Source organism: Exophiala aquamarina (assembly GCF_000709125.1).
Source record: "Exophiala aquamarina CBS 119918 chromosome Unknown aczIA-supercont1.1, whole genome shotgun sequence".
In the NCBI taxonomy this organism is placed as follows: domain Eukaryota; kingdom Fungi; phylum Ascomycota; class Eurotiomycetes; order Chaetothyriales; family Herpotrichiellaceae; genus Exophiala; species Exophiala aquamarina.
Genome location: NW_013550587.1, coordinates 2221677 through 2239342, shown reverse-complemented (window position 1 = coordinate 2239342; position 17666 = coordinate 2221677). Strand labels below are relative to the sequence as shown.

The following is a 17666-nucleotide window of genomic DNA, read 5'->3' as shown; positions in this document are numbered from 1 at the left end:
ACAACATCAACACTGCTCACACCCTCTCTCTCCACGGCCTCCGCAGCCGAGCGGCCCAAAAAGAGCTCTAGTGAAACCATTAACTCGTGTCGCAGCTAGGAAGCAAACATATCCGCGACGCCGCCGAGATCCACGTCGTCGCCACCAGCACCGGCCTCATCCATAGCGGACTTCCCAGGCTCGTCCGTGCCGTGCATGGCAGTGGTGAGAAGTTCCCGCTGCTTGTACTTCTCCAAGATCCGCGACTGTTGCTGGCGCATATCGATCTTCCCGAGCTCGCTGAGCCGCACCCCACGGACGCCCTCGAGGAGCGAGAGGATAATCGCACGGAGTTTCTTGGACCGTGCTCCAAGCCCCTCATGCAGCAGCTGGGCCGCAGCGCTGTCGACTTTGGCTTCCGTCATGCCGGGCAGGCTGAGGATGACGTCTCTCGGCGCAGTGGTGAGGGGTGGGCGGTCGTGTGCGGGCACAGACTCCGTCGCCGGGATGTGTGCTGGCAGACCGTACGAGATCCAGATGGTGGCGATCAGCTGCGCGTAGTGTTGCTGGTGGTCGGCGAAGTAGCCGTCGTTGAGGCATGTGATCGCCGTCTTGAACATTTCTGTCGAGATGAATCCCCGCACTGCGTCTGCGGCGTCTCCGGAGATGTACTGTGCGGTCGCGAAGTCCGGGACCAGGCGTTGAGCGGCCACGAGCATCGTGTAGCAGCATCGTGTATCCTTGAATCCGAGGGAGTGGTCGATGAAGACGAGGAGGCGATCGAGCACGTGCGTGTTGGACAGGAAGAATTCGCGCATCGATTGTTGGTTTTGTTGGGTCAGGTAATCGCCATTTACGATGGTTTTCTTGGTGCTGAGCTGTTGTTCACGCTTGGGATTGAGCCAATGGGCGACCAGATTGACGGCCTTGTAGGTGGTTTGTCTGAGGACCGAGTCGTCTCGCATCTCGTCGCTCAGGTTCTCTTCATCGTGCTTGGTCTGCTTTCGTAGGTTCATGGCTGCCCATTGGCTAGACAGCTTTGTGTCCATTTGCTCTAGGAGCGCTGCAAGTATGGGTGTCAGAAAACCCTGCCGCCTACTGGGTGGGCATTCGTCTATGAGCTTAGGGAGCATCTGCAGCATCACTGAGAAGTGGTGCGGACTCAAAGGGTTGGCAGTGGCAATGGCTGCTTCAGCAATCATAGCTGGAAGCTGCTGCAAGCTGTAAAATGCATCACCCAGTCTGCCGAGTGTGTGAAGAATGCTGTAGCATTGTTCCAGGTTATTTCGCACCCTGCCACGTACCGAAGATGCAAATCCTTCGAGAGTTGAACGCGTTGATTTGACCTGGTTGTGAAACGCATTCATGGACCCTGCTGAGATTCCAGATTGCCAGTACCTATCTCGCAACAGCCGCCGAATTACGGGTTCCATGTTCGGCGAAACATTTGGCCAGGAGCTCGGGTCATGAAGTTGGTGATTATATCTCGTCAGGCTCAGCACATGAGTCAGCATATTCGGTATCAACGGGGACCACAACTTAGTGATCATTTCGTGGAGAGGAGAATCCTGATCCAGTCTTTCGGTTGATATGCTCAGTAAGATCCTCGTCTCCCTCAGAGGCAATTTGGCGAAACCACTCAGCATTTCCTGCTGAATTTGGGCCCCACGGTCATCAAAGGCTACTTGGGACCAATCTTCGATGGTCGCAGCACCTATTTCTCGCAAGTATGGGGCTACTTTATCGAATGCTTGAGAGCGTGCAAAGCTACGTAAGTCTTGAAGTGTAGCCTGCAATCCTTGATCTGCCCATGCTGTAGCAAGTGGCTCAAGAAATCCTTGCAATTTTGTCAGGCGTTGCGAATAGTCAACTGCCGATGCACGCTGCACGACAGAGAATAGCGTTGATTTGAGGTCGATCTGAAGTCGTTCATCAGCGCCAAGCTGATTTATGAGCTCTGTGAACTTGGCTTGGAGTTGATCATAGAAAGTAACAAAGTAGTCAGCATGCTGGAGTGAGAGCCTCCTGAGTTCGCTAACAGCATAGCTGTGGAGCTCATGAACAGCTTCCGCAAACAATTGGTGTTGCTCATGATTTATGATGAAAGAGGAAAGGATGTGCTCCAAAACCTTAAAGGCAAATTCGGTGTCCTTCTGTAGAGCTCTGTTGGACACCTCCACCGCACTTTTGATTTGACGATGCCTTATCTGCGGATCTCTGAAGACTCTCTTTTCCATCATGCTGAGCATCCAGCTCTTACTACTCTCTCTGATTCTGTTTCCCAGCTGTTCCTGTTCAGGGGTCAGTCGGTCTTTGTGCGCGGATTGCCAGCGGTCAAAGCCTTTGAAAGCCGCATCGATTATGGCGAAATCAGCATCCGCCCTTAGAAATGTCATTGAAAATCTTTCATATCTGGCGATGTCTAGCTGCTGTTCAATTGCTTGGATTTCATCCAGAAGATCGTCAACTCTCTTCAAGACGGCCTGCATCGCATTCTCTAGTTGGGCGTAGCAAATCCACTCAATTACCGCAGAACAAAGCCTGCGGTAGTTGAGATAAAAGCCTTGGCGCTCGGGGAATAGTTCTATCTCTTCGTTCACGAAAAGCACAACGGGTGTTTGGGTGTCTTCTGGTAGTTGATCATATTGAATTAGCCGCTCGGATGCAACTTGTAATATTGGGCCAATACAAGAAGAGACTGCAGGCGTCTTGCGCCATGATGGTACCTCAAGCAGCTTCACCCAGGAATGAATCATTGGGATAGAAACTATGAGGCTTTCATGCTCGGCCATATAGGTAAGAAAGTGCAAAAAGGGCGCAAGATCCAGGGTGTTAGGGTCAGGAGATGTATAATGACAGATGTGGTCAGAGAGAAGAGACATGAGCTCAGACAACTTCTTCGAAAGAACATATTTGCTGCTATCAACCTCATCAATCGAGACAACGGAGGCGGAGTAAAGATGCCTTAGTGTCACGATACTCTCAGGTTGAAGCAGTGGATGTACGAGTGCCTGCACCTCGATTTCCTCAAGACGAAGTCTTCCATATAGCGAAAGGAGTGCTTGCACAGCGCCCATTACCAGATCCGGATCGTCAACTGTCAAGAGATTGCATGTGGTTATCAGAGCCCTAGAGTTGACAATGGAAGCAGTCATGATCCAAATGAAAGAAGACCGTAGAGCCGCCAGAGCCTTCAATGTTGCTTCTTTGATAGACGTGTTGCTAGATTGCGCCTCGACACTGTGAGTGAGGAAATGATTGATCCTGCTGAGCCAGCCCTCTTCACCGTACCTCACTTGTCGGGTCACGTCGCCAATTTTGATACCTCCTGCGAAGTTTGCACTTGAGGTGAAAATCTCCACGACAGCCGAATTTAGATCTCGACCACGGAGGATGGCGATGCTATCATCGCGCACGAAGACATCCTCGGAGAGATTTTCGAGCACCGTGAGCACGAAATCCTTGTGAATGAGGTCTCGAGACCACAAACGGACTAAATGCTCGTCAAGGTCAAACCAGTCCAAAGCCCAACTCCTCTTGGCCATCTCTATCCAGAGCTCAGAAATCTTGTTGCGGATGAAAGCAAGATCTGAAGATTCGACTGTGCGGCCGAGTTCCAGGATACAGTTCCGAAGTTGATCGTTCTGCTCTTCGGAAAGCTTGTGGCTGTCATGACGAATAATATAATTCAATAAAGACAATCCGTAATGACGAACGAGTGGCGGTTGTGACCGATCCGTTGAGAGAATGTAACCATATTGGGGAGCATCACTGCTGGTTTTGAGTTGTTCTAGGTAATCCGATGCTTGCCGTCGAACGTCGTTTTTGGTGCTGGGGTTATGGATGATCTCCAATGCTTGTAAGATATTCGAAGTGTCAAAGGTGGTTGGTTGTGCACCACTTGAGACACCATTGGCAATCGGTGCGGTTGACATGACTTTGCGCTTGAAAACCTAATTAGAAGCTTAAGACATCCGCTTCATATCGAGGTTGTTCAGAAAGACAAAGCACAACTCCCTGAGATGGACTGTGATGTCGTGCACTTTTGGTCTGTGAGGTTGCGCTGAGTGGGATCGAAGCCCCTAGATAGTCTTCCTTCGCAAAAAGAACGGAACCAGCTCCGTAATTCCAGGCAGTCTTTGGAGCCTGTTCTTGGAATTTGCAGAAAGATTCGCCTGGCGGTGAAAGGTGCGAAGAAGCACGAAAGATGGAGGCCAGATGGCGGTTCTAGGTAGTTGGTCACGTGGATATGGTGGTCAAACCCTTAGAAGGAGATCCTGCATATAAATAATCCCAGGTTGGCAAGTTATTCAGTTTGCTACGGAGGGCACACGATACAAACCGGGGTCAAAGGGTCCTTCATTCTCACCAAAGCCAGCAAACAATTCAGTGACAAGGGTGGCGGGTGGAGTGGCCCAGAAGAGAAACTTAGCCGGTCATTTCATCCCCTTTTCGTGCGTCAGACGGTGCTTGCTATTATGGGTTCTATGACTCGGTGTATCTGCCCAGGAACAGGGAAACAGGGCTGGGTCTCTAAGGTTAGGGAGCCTTGTTCACTTCAACCATGGTTCGTCAGCCATAGTGGTCCTCTATCGCACAGTGCTGCTATCATGAGCCGTATCACATGGCTACTGTGCTGGAGGACCGGCCATACCTCTGCCCATCTTTCGTGCTCTACCTTCCCTGCGATTGTGACTTGCTCCCCCTCGACCTTTCCCTTGTTCCTTTTTTCTCCTTGCCGCTTGGGTAGAAGAGTCACCAGCAGGACCAGTAGTGCTCCCTCCTCGGCCGCGACCCCAGTTACGATTACCACGTATCTGGGCCTGCCCCACACGATGGCCAGCATTGGCCGATTCCCCTTCTTCACTATCCTCTGGCGTTTCACCTTGCCATCGCGAGGTGGCGAGAGCAGGTTGATTGCCACCGTGGGTTCTCGAAACAGAGTATCTCTTTTCCAAGCGCTCTTGTAGCCTAGCATCTTTCTTTAACATGATAGCCCAACCTTCGATTTGTTCGTCACTCATTCCCGTTTCCCGTTTCAAGTCTTGTCGCACTTTGGAGACACGGGTCTTACTATCACGCCCAAAGACCTCTTCGTTTGCCTTCCAAGCCTTGAACATAAGCTCCTCGTGGGCGTCCTGCTCTGGTGCGTTGTCTGGACGCGGTCTGCTATCCGTGTCAATTGTTGAATCGACTGTTCCTCCAACGTCAGCCACATCATAACTGTCATCCCTTTCATCATCATCCGAATCAAATGCAGCCAACGCGGCCAGAATCGCAGCTTTGCTGCGGTTGTGAGAATTGGCATCCTGAGGTTGATCGACATTGATATCTTTTCGGCCTTTTTGCAATCGAGACCTTGATATTCTCAGATTATCAAAATCGTCCCCATCGAAAACATTCTTCCGTCGAGGCAAGAGCGGTGGTGTCGTGTGTGGCGCGAGATCGTGGGCAGGTCCATCGTAGGACTCAGCTTGTCCTTGAGTTACCTGTGGATCTCGTAGGTTTGCCGGCAACGAGCCAGGTTCAAGAAGGGCGGCAATGACTGCCTCTGTGTCATCGTTCAAGTGATCGAGCAGGTTAAGAATGTAGTGATTGGACAGATCAGGAAATAGTTCGTGAACCTGTGATATCTGGGAAGCTTTGTGCATATGCATCTCCTCGGCCGCGTTTGCCTTTCCTTTTCCCTTTGACACTTTGCGTCTTCTGGGCGCGAGAGGTGGATGAAGGTGGATGTTATTCTGACGATAATTTGTGAAAAATTCTAGCAAGTCTTGGCCACGTTTACCACCGCTTACCGCATCATCTGCAGCCAAGTGTCTGAGGAGAGAAGTTGTGCAAATCAAACTTGAACAAAGTGTTCGCGCATGTAACTGAGCCTTCGCCAGCCGTTCAGACTCGGACTTCATATGATAGAGATGATCCAAGAGCATCGATCCATGACGAGAACCATCGGACATGAGACTTCGAAAACAGTAGAAGATATGTTCAGTCAACACTTTCTGTACTGTAGCCGGGTTCGGTATCGATTGTGTGCGATCATAGGCTTCCATGAGGGATTCGAGGTAGTCTGATCCTGTCATGAGGACAAGGCCTACCTCGGGTGAAGCCTTGACCAACAGATTGAGACGCTTGTATGTGTTTAAAAGCTTAGACGACTCTAGCTGTGCACTTAGATCGGTCAACGCTGTCTTCTTCCAGCCGTCCACCGCGGAGGACAGTTGGACTTTATCCCGCTTCCACAGAGCACTGAGTGTGGCTTTCCAATCTCCGACTGCTGAGTAGACCTGGCTCGCAAGGCCTAGTAAATCAATCAGGTTTGCGCTATCGTATTCAAAAGGTGTTTGGGTCACCAGGAGAAGCCTCCTGAGTAGCAGATACGCTCGCTTAAGCAACAGACGCTCCTTCTGAGCCACCGGTGATGGCGATATATGGGAACCCTCCAAGGCTGAGCAATATAGGGAAACCAGGAAATGAACACCACTCGGCCCCTGCGACAACTTGAATTTCTGAAATTGCTCATCTGCGAGTCGCAGACGATATTCAAGACTGAAGAGCCAGGAATCGAGACACACTTCCCACTCGGTGGATGGTAGAGTCGATTTGACGTTGGGTCGGGGATATGTTGCCAGCGGCGGGACGCCGCCTGGGATCCCTGTAACTTCTTCCATTCCTTTAGCAACTTGATCGCGGATTGGTTACTTCGTCAAATTTTCTCTTCAAAGAAAAGTAAATCCTCTCTCCTAAGTCATGTCATCACTAGATACGCTGGTGGTGACTAACAAAAGCAGGCACTGAAAACACCGGCATCTATGCTCCGCCGAAATTGACGATGCCACTAGATCTATTATAGGCTTAGTGTCATCGCCAAGATTTCCGCCCACACGCAACTTTTCAGAAACGTCAAATCCATTCAGATCGTCGAGACCTTAAGCCTACATCTTTCTTTTCCCCTTCTCCAGCCTCTCATCACTTTACCGAGCCGCAGTTGTTCAGGTCTTGATTGGCGCCGACGCTCTCTCTTCCGAGTAACAGATCTCACAAAGTCAAAACTTCCCACCAAAACCAAATCCACCCATTATTACAAACATGTCTTTCCAAAAGCCCGAGAAGGATTTCGGCGAAGGCCCAGTACGTTTTCATCCATCCTGCATGGGCGTATGAAGTTCTTGCGACAACGGACATATACTAACAAGCAGCCCTTCTCTCGTCTAGAAAATCCACAAGATCCGCATCACCCTCACGTCGCGCAAGGTGCAATCCCTCGAGAAAGTGTGCTCTGAGCTCCTGGAGCGCGCGAAGTCGAAGCAGCTGCGTGTCAAGGGCCCCGTGCGCCTGCCAACCAAGACCCTAAAGGTCACAACCCGTAAGACCCCCTGCGGTGAGGGCTCTAAGACCTGGGACATGTACGAGATGCGCATCCACAAGCGGTTGATCGACTTGAACGCCCCCACCGAGGTCGTCAAGCAGATCATCATCAACATCGAGGCCGGTGTTGAGGTCGAGGTCACTATTGCTGCTTAATTGTGGAACCGAGACTGGTGAAGATCCTGGATGGTTTGGAGGTGGAGAGCCGGGGAACTGAGAGTTCAAGAGAGGGTTGGGAGAAGTTACGACCCACGAGTCATGGACGTACCATGCCATTGGAGTTGACCGAGGCTGTTCTCGATGTTTCAGCGTGCTCCTTATCTGCTCCATGGGATAGGATGCGATAGAGACAAGAATCCAAAAGAAATTGTGCTCTGACTGCACATTCCATACTGCTTTTCCGATAGCGTGCAACGCTACATACATAAGCTATGCATTTCTACGAATATTCGCTCACAGTAGTCCATTCTAGACAGCAGCACCCAAACATGAAAGCGTTCTGCACCACGTCCTGGCGAGAATCAAAGCTCAAAAGTCGTAAACAGCCCATTCACGCATCGGAGGCACCAGCGGGATCTTGCCATGCTGGAAACTGCCGTTGTCGAAGAAATACTTATACTGCTCCTTGATACTATCTGTATACTCATCTGGCGATCCTTGAAGATCATCTAATTTATCTTCTCGATTCAATGCGACAACGTCAGGAGCGGCGGCTCCATCAGGGAACCAGATTTTTTGAAGTCCCTTGCGGTCTGGGCGTTGAAAGCATGGCTCACCATCGACGTATTGGACTCGTTGGCCGCGGTAGGATATCAGTTGGTCTCTGTTTTTCTGAGGCGGTTGGAAGGGAAGTGATTGCGTGACTAGTACAGCGGCGGGAGGCTTTCCGGTTAATGGGTGCGGAGTGGATGAGGTATTGACGATGGCCTTGGGTGGTGGCGGCGGTGCTACTGGTTGAGACGGGGCCGACGGGGCCGGCATTGGTGAGGTAAAGGTTGGCGTAGCAGCATTAGCGAACTGGTTTCCTGGTGGTATGGCTCGTGGTGATGCGCCGGGTGAGTTTGTTTCCATGGCTTGATCACTTGGTTGTTGCTGTGTAGTATTTCCACCGAAAGCATTGCCTTGTGTTGATGGCTGTCCAAAAGAAGGAGTGGCACTCGCTCCAAATGTCGGTTGGGTAAAGCCAGATGATGGCTGACTGGGTTGCCCAAAAGTAGATGTTGTTTGTGAGGGCTGGCCGAAGCTAGACGTGGTCTGACCTGATTGCCCAAAAGGAGACGCAGCTTGCCCGAACGCTGTGGGCTTACCAAACGTCGAATTCGTTTGGGAAGACTGTCCGAATGGCGAGGCTTGTTGCGCAGGTTGACCGAATGTTGGGGTCGGCTGGCTTGGCTGACCAAAAGCCGAAGAGGGTTGAGCTGGTTGTCCGAATGTTGAAGATGGTTGGGAGGGCTGTCCAAATGTCGAAGAGGGTTGTGAAGGTTGACCGAAGGTTGAGTTAGGCTGGGATGGATGCCCGAAGGTTGATGTTGGTTGAGAGGATTGCCCGAATGTCAAATTAGACTGTCCAAATCCACTTGATGCAGAAGCTGCTGCAAAGGGATTCTTCTGCGTAGCGCCCCCGAAGCCGGTAGATCCAAAGGCTGAGGATGGTTGCGAAGGCTGACCGAATGTCGAAGATGGTTGCGATGCCTGGCCGAAGGTCGATGTAGGCTGACTCGGCTGTCCGAACGTAGACGCCGGCTGGGATGGTTTTCCAAATGTAGACGTTGGCTGAGACGGCTGCCCAAATGTACCGCCTGAAGCTGCCTGACCGAAGGGGCTAGACGAAGAACTGCCTCCAAAGCCAGTTGAGCCGAAGGCCGGCTTTCCAAATGTAGAGGAACCCGCACCAAATATAGAGGGTTGGGTCGCCTGTCCGAAGGTTGACGTAGCGGGTTTTGAGAACGGGTTGGATGCAGCATTCGGGGTTGAGCCAAAGCCAGAGCTTGCTCCAGTCGAGCCAAATGGGGAGTTTCCAGAGTTTGCATTCATCCCTTGTGCTTCACTGATGACTTGTTCACGCGTCTTGGTCCCGTCCATCTTCAAGAAGTCCCACCTGTTGGGATGCTGTTTCTCTGCTTCTCTCATCATGTCGCCGATATCATCTACTCGGCTCGCCAATTGCCTCATCTGAGAGTCAGCATTGTTCCACAGAGTGATTGCCTCCTGATCAGCTTCGCCCTCTTTCCCTTGGGCTGCGAGCTCGTAGAATCGCCATCTGACCTCTTCTGGGCTGTAGTCTTCGAAGAATCCTCTGGGACCTTCTCTAGGACCCCACGAGGATAGTAGCCATTTTGGACGACCTTTGCCTTCCGTGAGGTCATTCGTGAACTCAGTTGTGCTAATGAAGTACTCTGAGGCGATGTCCGTTAGCGAACAGGTCAGAGCTAAAGGGAAGGACTTTTGTTGGCAGAGAGGTTATCAGACAGGAACTCGTACCTGGGTTGCGTCCCCCTCCAAACCGATTGCTACCGCCAGACAGCGGAGCGAATCTGTTGCGTGAGGCATTGCCAGCACTATTGGCACCAGGATGTTCAAATCTGCAGTTGTCTTTGAAATTCAAACAGTCAGTAAGAAATGCCGATTTCAGCTGTATGGCCCCCCGGGCTTCAAGGCTGGCACAGAGGGGATAACACTCACTGCCATTCCTGCAACCGTCACGTGTCTGATAGAATTTGCAAATGGCCATTTTGATGAAGGTGATTGCTTGAGGGTTTGTAGGGCTGAGAAATCTCAAGATGTCAAGGCTAGGGTCGCAAGCCGCTGGTTATGATGATATATACCTTCAATAGACCGGCATGGCTAGCGGGTAGTCGGATGACCAGTTGAGGGTTCACCTCGTCCGGGAGGCTGCTGAAATGTGCGCCGAGGCCAATAATGCAAGAGGCCGCAAACACAGCATGCGCTGTACAAAGCAGATCAAGCAAAGCTCAATCTCTTAGAGCCCCTTTACAAAGAATTAGAAAACTTAGGTCAGGCTGCATTTTAATCATTACTGGTAATAGCATTACTTGATATTGTCGTACCCTTCCCCAAGTGAACAAAGGAGAATCTGAGCCGTCAGGGCGGAATATGTCGTGATCACCTGTTGATTGTGTTGTGTTATGTTGTGTTTTGATAGTTTGCTGGGATTTTCCAGGAGACGTGGTTGCGTCGCTGTATGTATAACAATGATATTGGTGTGAAGTCGTCGTTAGAAGAAACAAAGGAGATATTTCGGGACCGCCAGTCAAAAGGCCCCAAGTGTCTGTCTCGTCCCACGCATTCAATTTCGCGAGACCAGGAAAACGCGTGTGCAGAAGTGGCTTAGTGTCGCCCGGCTTACTTTCCATTCCTGACACCATCCATTCACTTCACCTCCTCCCATCGTCCCCGACTTGCACACCGTCTTATTTCCCTCCACCTCATATACCTTTCCTTCCATCACGACCTTGATGATGTCCCAAAAAGATATAACCGTCACTCAAACAAAGCAGCGACCAGCTATCCAACATAGAGGCCAGTGCCCTCCACCCTCTTCCTCCCCACCTCGCCACTCTCATCCACCACCGTCCGTATAATCCACGTTTATTGCGTGTCTATAAGTCGCTCCGTTGCTGTGGGGTGTTGCAGGTGCCGAATGTCTGTACTCTAACGGGCGGAGCAACCTCCTGACCCAGCCATACTTGGCAAGTGGCTTGCTTGTCCATGACCCCTTCGGTCCTTCGAGTGCCATGCCCACGAAGAGTGATTCGATGAATGCATGTGTGTTGTCGGTTGCCGTCGTGTCAACAGCGGTCAGCGGTAGTGGTGGTACTGCCTGAGGATATTGTGCTGATGCCGATGCCGATGGAAGCGACGAATAAAGGTAAGGGTGCTCATCTACCATGATCCCCACAGGGCGTGTAGAGTAGTCGTGATGATGATTGTGATGTTGTCGTCGTTGATGGAAAATACCGTCCTGGAACCCGCCAGAGCTACTCAACTGTTCTGATCTCGTAGACCAAAGAGCCACGATGGCCACCAGCAGCCAAATGGCCGCGGTGCCCGAGGACTTCCGCAACGATGGTGTTAGCATCGCTGTTTTGATCCCGGGTCCCTCTGGCTAGCCTGTAGAGAAAGAAAAAGAGAAGAAAGGTTGAACACACCGTCCCTAATATATAAAATGGCTCGCGTACTGTAACATCCAGCGGTGTCCGTTCCTGCAAAGTCCCAATCCTGAAGTAAGGTAAGCGCACACTTTGAGGCCAGTCAAGACATACCACTGTCCAGAATAGTCATAGACTCATAGCGGTGGACACGTGGAGCTCGAAACAGCGCAGGAGAAGCCACAATCCACGCGCTATTTAGCAGGCCTAAGAAATTAATACCCCATTGGAATACGTCCCGCAGCCGCTACTGCAGAGTTGACCAAGGCCCAACGTTTGGTCCAATATGCATGTAGAAGTCGGTGAGGCGCTACAAGCGAGGTGCTAGCTTCCGTGCCTGGCCAAAAAGCACTTCCTACGCTCAAGCAGCAGACGGAGGACAGAGTTCGGAATGTGTGCTAACATAGTCCGGTCTGTTGATACAGTGTCAATATAATGCAATAGCCACGGAAAAGCCAGGTTCGCAGTAAGACAGAACGATCACACAGAACATAACAAATCTAATTGCCTGCAAGATGATTCCTAGTGGCTCAGACCGTTGTCTGAACTACTGTCCGAATGGGTACCGCCCCATTCCAGCACTGTGGGTAACGATTGACCGCCTTCAAAGCAAATGTGGAAAGAATTGACAGCCAGCTGAGAGGCCGTGAGGTCGGCAGTTTCCCCTTCCCCAAAACTACCAGCCGACGAAATCGATAATCAAGGGCCAGGTGAAGTATATCGTGGTCTCATCAAGTCTGTCAGCGGATCAACCCTTGGGTAGTTGCTCTCCAGAAAACGAACGCTTTTCGTCTGTGTAGGCGCGGGATCAAGGGCCGGTTTCTTTTCATCATAACTAGGGTCTAATTTCCGTCGTTTTGCACTCTGCTCCCATGCATCAAACCCATCGAAATCTGCAGGGTCATCGGAAGCAGTAGCAATAGCAATCGACCTGATGGATTTCCCTTCCAGCGCGTCAACCCAGCGATGTGGGAGACGGGTAGGTCGAATTTCGGCCCACGCTTTGGCAAACATGTATTTGAAGCCAGGAAGCATCCGAAGCAGACTCCTCACTAAGGGAGACCTCTGAAGCAACTCATCGCTGTGGCACACCATCCATTTGGCAACGTGTTGTCTCAAACCCGATAGGGAAGGATTCGTCATTTCTTGGTAGTACAGCAGGTCAAAAAATCTTTTCAGGCTTGTCAATGTGCTGCCACTTTGCTCATGCAACCGTTCGACTTGGCGAGGGAAGAATTCCTTGATACGCCGTCTGAGCCTATCCAACAACATGGAATAGGGATTTTGCTCGATGGAAATGAGCCAGATGAGCATATCAAGACTGCCTTCGAGGGCGGTGGGCCAGAGGTTGTTGATCAGAAGCAGCGTGGTCTCAACATTGCACGTATATGTCCAGAATATGTAGGTCTCAATTCGGTCTTCACATACGCCTTCCCCAGCAAGGCTCAGCAATGATTGGTGCGTGTTTTCGATGTCTTTCTGAGATGTAAATCCACGTCAGGCCCAGATTTCTCCTTCTAAGACCTATGTTGAAGACTTACCACACAGAAGTAGATTGAGCTGCATATACTTTCGCGATCGACCTTCTAGTATCGGCTGCAGCATCGGATGGTCAAGTCAGGATGAGGATTCGTAGTAAGTGCACTTCAAGATGTTGGTGATCTGATAGCACAAGGAGTGATTTCCATACAGCAGACGCAAGACAAGGTCTTCGTCAAGGACCACCTGTTCTTCAAATGTCTGTTGGATGTGGTATTGTTCGCCTTCTAAGCTGGTAAGGATTCAAGAGCCCAACTTACTCTCAATTATGCCCTTCTCTTCGTTGTCGGATATGTCTTCTTGGCAGGATGCCATACTATCATCCGTATCTCGACCGGAAGACCCAAGAGCAGCCTCGAGGTCATCGAAATAGGGACGAAATTAACCAGATGAATGGAAATGCGATAGATAGGCCAAGCAATCCACGATCTGCATTCACAGCGTAAGCACGACGTCGAGGGAGGCTTCAGCAGCGAAAGACCGATTCAGGCAAAGAGATACAAAAAATTAAGTCGCTAGAGAGACGGGTTCAGTTACGCGGTAAACAAGAATTAGATATAACAAGTTGAGATGGGTGATGATGCAGATGCTTACATTGCAAGACTAGCGATGAGACTGGTATGAAAGACGAGTAGTTCCACGACAGTTGGTTGATTCCTGCAGGAGCTTGGGAAATAGTGAAATAGGAGGGGGGAAGAAAATAGTCGAATGGGAAAGCATGTATCAGATCTGTGCAGTGAACGGGGAATCATAGGCCAGGTGTTACCGCCAAAGGTAAAGATGCGATCCCAACATCGCTGATTCAATATTTCATGAGTAACTTTGCATCTGCCACTTCCGGATTATCTTGATTCATCTCTCATTCCGGAAGGTGAATAGAACCGTCCTGCTGAATTGATAAAATTACCCTGTTGATCGTTTGCAGCTAGGGACCAAAGCAGCGCCAGTCAGGAGTAGCGCACAGAGGCATAGACTTAAATGCGTGGTTGGGATGAAGTTCCTTATTTTGGCATTCTCGACGCAAAGGCCGAGAGGGACAGTCCGGCGATTTGGCTTCCGACACAATGGCTGTTTCGGCGGGATCTGTCCAAGCAACTAGATGCCGTTTCCTTTGCGGCAGCACAAGCATATGAGATATTTCTCGTTCGAAGGTCTGTGGACAGATGTTATGGACATAAGCGTATCCTGCTATGTCGTTTAGCAGTCTCTTATGCGAGTTTGGTGAGGCTGTCTCTCTGGGAAGTGAAATCCTTGCTTGTCTGTGATAGTGCCAGAAACTTGGTTTATAAAATTGTACGGGGCCGAATCCACGTAGAGGGCTAGAATAACGAGAGAAGATCTTCGTTCGTCTTCTTTCCACTGGCATTGTCCAACTGTTGCTGTGGTGGTGGTGGTTGAGATCCGGACAAATCCATCGTTGCAAAGCCATTCATAATGTCGCTGTCTGACATTCCACCAAACGCAGAACTGGATGGGCCAGCTGATGTACTTCCGTTGCCGAACACTCCAAGGAGATCATCCATGTTGTTTGCTGGTGCAGGCTGGCCTGCAGTTGGTGATGCCACTCTTTGAGGAGTGCCTGCCAGCCCCTCAAGACCAGAGAGGCCATTGGACGGCTTTTCTGTCGAGGATGCCGGAGCAGCACCATCAAAATCGATGTCAAGCAGGTTTTCGATATTGTTTTGAGCTTCCGGAGCCTTGCCTTGCACCACTGCTGCTATTGGATTTTCTCGAGCATTCTGCATTGCCTCTTCAATGGCAGCTTGCTGCACAGCATCGGCGCCAAAGCGGCCTTGGCCAACGAATTGCTCGGGAGGCTTGTGGTAAACGGACGCTAATGTCGTGAGCTCACCCAGCAATCTTTCCAGTAATGCCGGAGGTAGAGACTGTATAGTCGTAGTAATGGGAGGTTTCTCGGAAAGGATGATATTCTTTGCTGCATTTTGGTCGGTTGTATTCGAAAGGAGGCGCCAGTAGACATATGCCCTGTCCCTTATGTCGGGGTTATCGGACTCAGCTGTGGCGGCATTGAGAACCTTCTGGACGAGACCTTGGGCAGCTTGTGGTCGTTTCAGGAACAGTTTTACCACGGCAGTCAATATTTGTAGTTGTGTCTAGTATTGTTAGTAGAGTAGATCAACAATGGTCTGCTGTTGTACATACCTGAGTGAATTCTTCCGCAAAGCCATCCACAAAACCGCCCAGAATATCGCCAGCGTTGCTGATCTTCTCAGCATATTCACCAACAATCCAGATGAGCGATCCTCTGGCATTGGGCTCGTCGAGTTCGTCTATGCATTTGCAAAGGGTCGGAATAATACCCTCGTAGCCCGGATACTTGCGGAAGATGTCCTTGATCACAACAATTACCTCCTGTACGACATAGTTGACTTTAGTATTGATCAAGTCAAGGAGAGTATTCACGCATCTCTCGCTTGCACTTTCGATCTTGATCGCAACTTGTCCGATGGCTTTCACAGCCCGTCGTACGAAGTCCATGTCCACTTCGAGGGCATATTCTTTCAATTCAGCCAATAACTGATCGACATTAGCCTCATTAGCGATTCGTACCATAATTTCGAGTTTTTGGAATTTGAGATAAGGGGGGTCATTGTATTTGCAGAAAAAGACTCGAATCTCCTTGCTGAGAATGTCGGGTTGTTTCTGTAATAAAAGGTCGATATTTCGCAGCGCCACATACTGTACTTCCGGTGCGGAGGACACCAAAGTGACAAGCGGCGGTGCCATCTTCTTCAAGTATGATTTCTGGGCGTCATTTGGGAGATATTTCATGTGCAAAAACACGGCCTTGACGGCTGACACGACCACACTTGAGTTGACGTGTTGAAATTGCGGAGAAACGCGTTCACAGATATGTTCTGCTTCCTTGACATCCTGCGCTTTATAGTCCGCCAGTGTGCTGAGAATGGTTACTCGGCCCCATTCAGTGCATTCGTTGAGCGCCATCAGAAGCTTCTTCAGGGTATTTGGTGTAATTTGGAGTGCATTTGTCTCTGGTGCAGATTCCCCAATTTCAGACAGGGCTTGAACGGAATTGGCCACCACCATAGGATTAGGATCGCCGATCATCTCTTGTAAGATCTCAAGAAACCCGTTTTCGAGACACATCGCAGGGTTCAAGTCAAACAATTTGGCCACACATATGGCGGCTGTTTTGCGAACGTAAGGGGATTCATCTCGCAATGTCTTCCGTAGAGGCTCTTCCATGTAGTCGATCATCTTGTCAACTCGTATACAGCCCATAGTTCGAATGGCCAGTGCTCGAATGAGGGGATTCGGGTCCTCTGAGTCCTGGACGAAAGTGTTGACCGCGAGAATACAGAGATCGGGATGGGACTTTGCGTAATTCCTGAGACGAAATCAGTATCGAACTATTCACAAATTGTGAGATTCAGCCAACATTAAATATAGGTAGACCAGCTTCTTCTGATCCAGATCTGCCGTCGCGATGTTCTTCAGGACATCTGGAAACAGCTGTGAGACATCTTTGCCCAATGTCATGGCCATGATGGTTTTCTGTATTGCCTCTTTCCTAGGACATCGTATTAGCGAGCGATCGTGGTTACGAGGTCGCTGAGCTCACCGTTCATAAGCATATTGCGATCTAGCATGATTCGGTCAGCGAAGATCTGGGTATAATTAAGAAGCACCATACACGAGCCCTGCCCTAAGTTCAAAAGTTTCGCCCTTCCGAGGAGGCGCGAAGGCGCTCCGCATTCGGTTCATCGCCATTGTCATTAAGTCGTGGAACGGACAGGATTTGGTTGGTCGTCAATTTCTCGTCGGGGGCTCTGGGAGATTCACCGGGCTATCGTGCCATGACAATGAATCCGAACACAGTACTTATATGGAGACCTCTGATCCGAAAATTGGAACTGGGGATGTGGCAGTGGAGAGGAGTGCCGGAGAAGCTGCAATGAATGTTTGTGCCTTGCCTAACGAGGGGGACGAATTGTCAGTTGACATCGAGACACGGCGGGCGCACTCCAGACGCCAAGATTGATTACCCGTTGAGGGTTAGGGTGACGCCGCCTTGTGCTTGGCTCACGTGCATTGCGGTTCAGCTAGAGCCTTGCCGCTTTCTAACACTTCTACCACATCTTTCTTCTTTTCACATCCAGCTTGTTCCTTTGGTGATCTTCTCCACATCAACGACGGTGGACAGCAACGAAATAGGTAAGCTTCTATGCACATCAAATTATTCTCCCCTCGCTCGCCGGAGCAAGCGCGAAGCAGCTAAGGAGATGTGCTTGACATGGAGGACATGCTGCTTAATTCCTATTGTACCACGTAATGGAAGCAGTCTCTGCTTACAAATTTCATCCTGTGGACTGTCAGCGCCCAAGTTTTCAATACACATTTGAAACAACGATTGGCCTCTTTCCACGAGCTTGCCCTCCAACTCAGCCTTATCAAGCTCAAACCTCAATGCAGGAGGAACTAGTGTCCTAGGAACTGCGCGCAGATATCCCTCCGTACTTCTGTCGCCACTTGCACCTGGTCCACTACAAAGCATTGACCTGGCATGAATTTTGCCCACTAACTCAAGGTCAATGCCAGTGGGTGATGTCGGCCATGAACCACCTCTGA

General features: G+C 50.3%; 6 protein-coding genes across 6 annotated transcripts; 1 reads left to right on the top strand and 5 right to left on the bottom strand.

Annotated features, from left to right (window-relative positions):
• Positions 1–95: 95 nt before the first annotated feature.
• Positions 96–3914, bottom strand: A1O9_00796 (uncharacterized protein; the record flags this gene model as incomplete). The annotated part of the gene is made up of 1 exon (XM_013409959.1): positions 96–3914. The coding sequence occupies one exon, from the start codon at positions 3912–3914 to the stop codon at positions 96–98; it is 3819 nt and encodes a 1272-aa protein (XP_013265413.1).
• A 693-nt stretch (positions 3915–4607) lies between these two features.
• Positions 4608–6650, bottom strand: A1O9_00795 (uncharacterized protein; the record flags this gene model as incomplete). Its single annotated transcript, XM_013409958.1, has 1 exon — positions 4608–6650. The coding sequence occupies one exon, from the start codon at positions 6648–6650 to the stop codon at positions 4608–4610; it is 2043 nt and encodes a 680-aa protein (XP_013265412.1).
• Positions 6651–7068: 418 nt separating this feature from the next.
• Positions 7069–7503, top strand: A1O9_00794 (40S ribosomal protein S20; the record flags this gene model as incomplete). Its single annotated transcript, XM_013409957.1, has 2 exons — positions 7069–7110; positions 7195–7503. The coding sequence occupies 2 exons, from the start codon at positions 7069–7071 to the stop codon at positions 7501–7503; spliced, it is 351 nt and encodes a 116-aa protein (XP_013265411.1).
• A 372-nt stretch (positions 7504–7875) lies between these two features.
• On the bottom strand, positions 7876–10078 carry A1O9_00793 (uncharacterized protein; the record flags this gene model as incomplete). The annotated part of the gene is made up of 2 exons (XM_013409956.1): positions 7876–9743; positions 9829–10078. 2 exons carry the CDS (start codon positions 10076–10078, stop codon positions 7876–7878), a joined length of 2118 nt encoding a protein of 705 aa, XP_013265410.1.
• Positions 10079–12215: 2137 nt separating this feature from the next.
• A1O9_00792 (uncharacterized protein) lies at positions 12216–13121 on the bottom strand (the record flags this gene model as incomplete). Its single annotated transcript, XM_013409955.1, has 2 exons — positions 12216–12991; positions 13058–13121. 2 exons carry the CDS (start codon positions 13119–13121, stop codon positions 12216–12218), a joined length of 840 nt encoding a protein of 279 aa, XP_013265409.1.
• A 1253-nt stretch (positions 13122–14374) lies between these two features.
• Positions 14375–16808, bottom strand: A1O9_00791 (uncharacterized protein; the record flags this gene model as incomplete). Its single annotated transcript, XM_013409954.1, has 5 exons — positions 14375–15169; positions 15219–16425; positions 16477–16608; positions 16660–16680; positions 16732–16808. 5 exons carry the CDS (start codon positions 16806–16808, stop codon positions 14375–14377), a joined length of 2232 nt encoding a protein of 743 aa, XP_013265408.1.
• Between the last annotated feature and the right edge of the window lie 858 nt (positions 16809–17666).